Source organism: Amphimedon queenslandica, unplaced genomic scaffold, assembly GCF_000090795.2.
Source record: "Amphimedon queenslandica unplaced genomic scaffold, v1.1 AMPQUscaffold_13451, whole genome shotgun sequence".
In the NCBI taxonomy this organism is placed as follows: domain Eukaryota; kingdom Metazoa; phylum Porifera; class Demospongiae; order Haplosclerida; family Niphatidae; genus Amphimedon; species Amphimedon queenslandica.
This window is the reverse complement of record NW_003546313.1, coordinates 95,246-98,599: the sequence shown is the minus strand read 5'-3', so window position 1 is coordinate 98,599 and position 3,354 is coordinate 95,246. Positions and strand designations below refer to the sequence as shown.

At 38.4% G+C, this 3,354-nt stretch overlaps 1 protein-coding gene across 1 annotated transcript in view; it reads right to left on the bottom strand.

The window, feature by feature from the left end:
- Positions 1 to 2,284: 2,284 nt before the first annotated feature.
- Positions 2,285 to 3,354, bottom strand: part of LOC105312372 (ATP-dependent DNA helicase PIF1-like) — a 5,824-nt gene continuing 4,754 nt past the window's right edge. Inside the window, exon 5 of the mRNA XM_011404964.1 lies at positions 2,285 to 2,326. Coding sequence (XP_011403266.1) covers positions 2,285 to 2,326 — 42 coding nt within the window. The remainder of the gene's footprint in view (positions 2,327 to 3,354) is intronic.

Genomic DNA, 3,354 nt, shown 5'->3' with positions numbered 1-3,354 from the left:
TTTTTCTTAAATTAATAAATTACATTCTGTTATGATTCTGTGGTTAGGTTAATTATATTCATGCTGATCATGTGCACATAAATTAAAATGGCGTCAAACCACAAACCCACGCGGTGTCTGCAGCTGGATTTTGTCTGCCATTTCTTCTCTGTCCTTGCTTCTTTTTGAAACTACCTTTGTGGTCCTTGACCCAAGCCTAGAGGAATGATGTAAAAGCCAACTTGAGCGCTTCTCTGGCTTAAAAGATTAACGGGTGCATAGAAGAAGATGAAAGAAGAAAAAGTCTGAAGAATTTTGCAAAAATTTGAATTTGGGCCTATTCTCCAGAATTGCTCCCACTACATTACAGTTCACTTTAAAGGTACTAGGAGAATTGCTCAGTGAAGGAGAGCCCATCTAAGCCATTTATAAGACTGTAGAGTTATAAGTGTTTGAAAATCATAATAACGGCCGCCATCTTGAAAAACTAACCTCAATCCTACATATAGGCTACCGCCTATATAATATTCCTCACATATCACAGAAGCTACTTCGCCCTCCATGATATTTACTTAACAAGGATTTGGTGGTAGTGATTCAGACACAACTTCTTCGATGTCATCTGTTGCTGAGATTGTAGTATTAATAGTTGCGGAGAAATACTTAATGTCATTAAACTGTTTCACTCGAATATCACCAAGATCATAGGAGATTCCTTCTTTGAGTGTACATACTTCACTTTCCCACAAAACCATAAGGGCGATTCCAGTTGCATCACTAATGGTACAAACTTGTTTTGTCAATAATTTAGTTTTAAAAGTAACTTGCACAGGTCCTTGAACCTTAGTTACTTTGAAGCATGTTGACACAAGTTGATTGATTGCTAAAACTGGTAGTTGTGAAAGTGATACATTACTCTGAGAAGTAGAATCCACTTTAAATTTTTTAGATGATGAAACAATATCAGACTTGTGGTTTAGAACAATCTCTAATTCATCTGTACTTAATGCTGACCTTTTCACGTCACAGTTAAACACTCCTACTGCATTGGCATCCTGCTGGGCCTTCTTCATCTTCTCAAAAAGAGCAGTACTGACGGAGACATGTTTTAGACCCCTGATCATCAGTTACCAAGCCATGAAAGTACTTCCTTTTTGTCGAAGAGCTCTGTTTCATTTGGGGACAGTTTGGTGATGACACCATGAACGACAACATTGGAGCATGTATCTTTTAGCTCTGAAACAGCAAGCCCCAGCTTACTGTGTTACTGGAAACAGCCTTATCCTCCTTTGATGAGCCTTCTATCCTTAATATATCAGGAAATACCGAAAAGATTATAAAGAGAAGAGTAATAATCACTTAGAATTGACTGGATTCACTGGACTTCGTGACAACTACTGTCACTCTCTATCACTAACAGCCATTAACACCTCACACGTGCTAAATTCTAATGTGTGCTTGCCCTAATCTATAGTGAAAAGAAACCTCGGAAGAAACGAAATCTAAGAAGACTAAGATAAGACTCAGGAGAGAAAATGGGGACAAATATGTCTCAGACATCTACAGATAGCAAGACACCCCCTGCTACTTACAAGACATCTACAGATAGCAAGACACCTCCTGCTACTAACAAGACGTCTACAGATAGCAAGACGCTTCCTGCTACTAACAAGACATCTACAGATAGCAAGACACCTGCTATGTCAAAAGAATTAAATATCCAACATGATAGTAAGATAATACTTCATTCAGCCCCAGCCTTTAATTCGCAATTCTCACTTTCATTGTCAGTGAAAACGAAAGAAATAGCAAGACTGTGCAGAGATGTTAAAAGAAAGAATGATGCAGTGCAGAAATTGAAGAGAAAGTATGATAACAGAGAGAGGTATTGCATTCATTTAGAAGAGGAAAAGGCAGAGCTAAAAAGAAAAATGAGTGACCTAGAGACTATTGAAAGCAAACAAATAAAAAAAGATAAAATAAAAAGACAGGAGGAAGAGGAATTGATTAAGAGAAGAGTCAGAATTGAAGAAGTGGAAAGGATCAGGACACGAGCAATGTATAGTACTGATATTCAAGGCAATGCTGGAGTTAACAACTAAGTTAACTTTATAATACCGCTGTTGTATTACTGATGTTCTATTAACAAAAAACTCATTGAGCAATTCACCAATTATGTTTTTACATTATAAAAGAACAAAATATAAAAAAATGAGGATAATGATCATTAATTTCAGTTGCTGCAGTGATGTTGCACCACAGTAACATCATACATGTGATGATAGCCAGCACCTTTGCGAATGTCTCACTGCTTAGCTAGCCCCCTGCACCCAACCACCCGTGGAGCCTACAGTGAATTTTAAAATTAAGTAAATATTATACATTATAAAATGTACCTTTAAAAGGCTAAAAATATTGTAATGGCACTAGAGCACAGTCACAGTGATAAATCATCTTCCAATTGCTTTCAGGCTTTGATTGCGAGAGATTTTCCTGTCTTGTCCTATGTGCAAATGAGTCTCCAAAATTCACATATCCAAATCAAATTAGTGACCACCACCCACAGCATGTATGGCCAAGAGACTCCACATTTCATCTAATGACCACCACCAACAGCGTGTATGGCCAAGAGACTCCTCATTTCATCTAATAACCACCACCCACAGCGTGTATGGTCAATAGTTAAAGATCCCTTTGCCCTACTATACCTAGACATGTAAAACACACTAAATGCAATGTAAGATACAGTTACCACTCACCTGTGTTAATGAGTAGCATTATAGTGATTAACTATGTGACTGTTTGTTTCCATTATAATCTCTAGTGCCAATAAAATCTTCATCTTGTTTTAATACAAGTATTGGTTACTATAATCAAGAAAAATAATATGTAATAAAAAACTGGTAATAAAAATGATAATAATAATAATAATAATTAATAAAATGGCGGATGACAAGGCAGAATGTCAGATCTGCCATCGTTTTTTCTGTGTAACTTCTGCTGGGGTGATTCGGGCTCATGGACCAGTGTCCAACCGGTGCTCTGGATCCCATTCATCTCTAACTACCTCACCGTCCGATAGCCTATCATCTTTGTCCTCTGACGGCACACCACGTGGTGCGGGTAGCTTGGTGTTGGCGGACAATCCTACACTGGCAGAGGAGATTCGCCCTAAGATTTCCATTATTAAAAGAATCCCTCGGAACTCACGCCATCTGGCCAGCAGTAAGTTCTGTTCTCTCCTGGAGGCTGTAGTAAGAGACAACTCCCGGTCATCATGGGTTAGACTTTTGTCATTCCCTGCGAGATGCCTCTTTAACCCTCGTAGGGGAGGTAAGAAGTGGTCTCTCTCATCTCTTGTCAACAAGCAGCTAG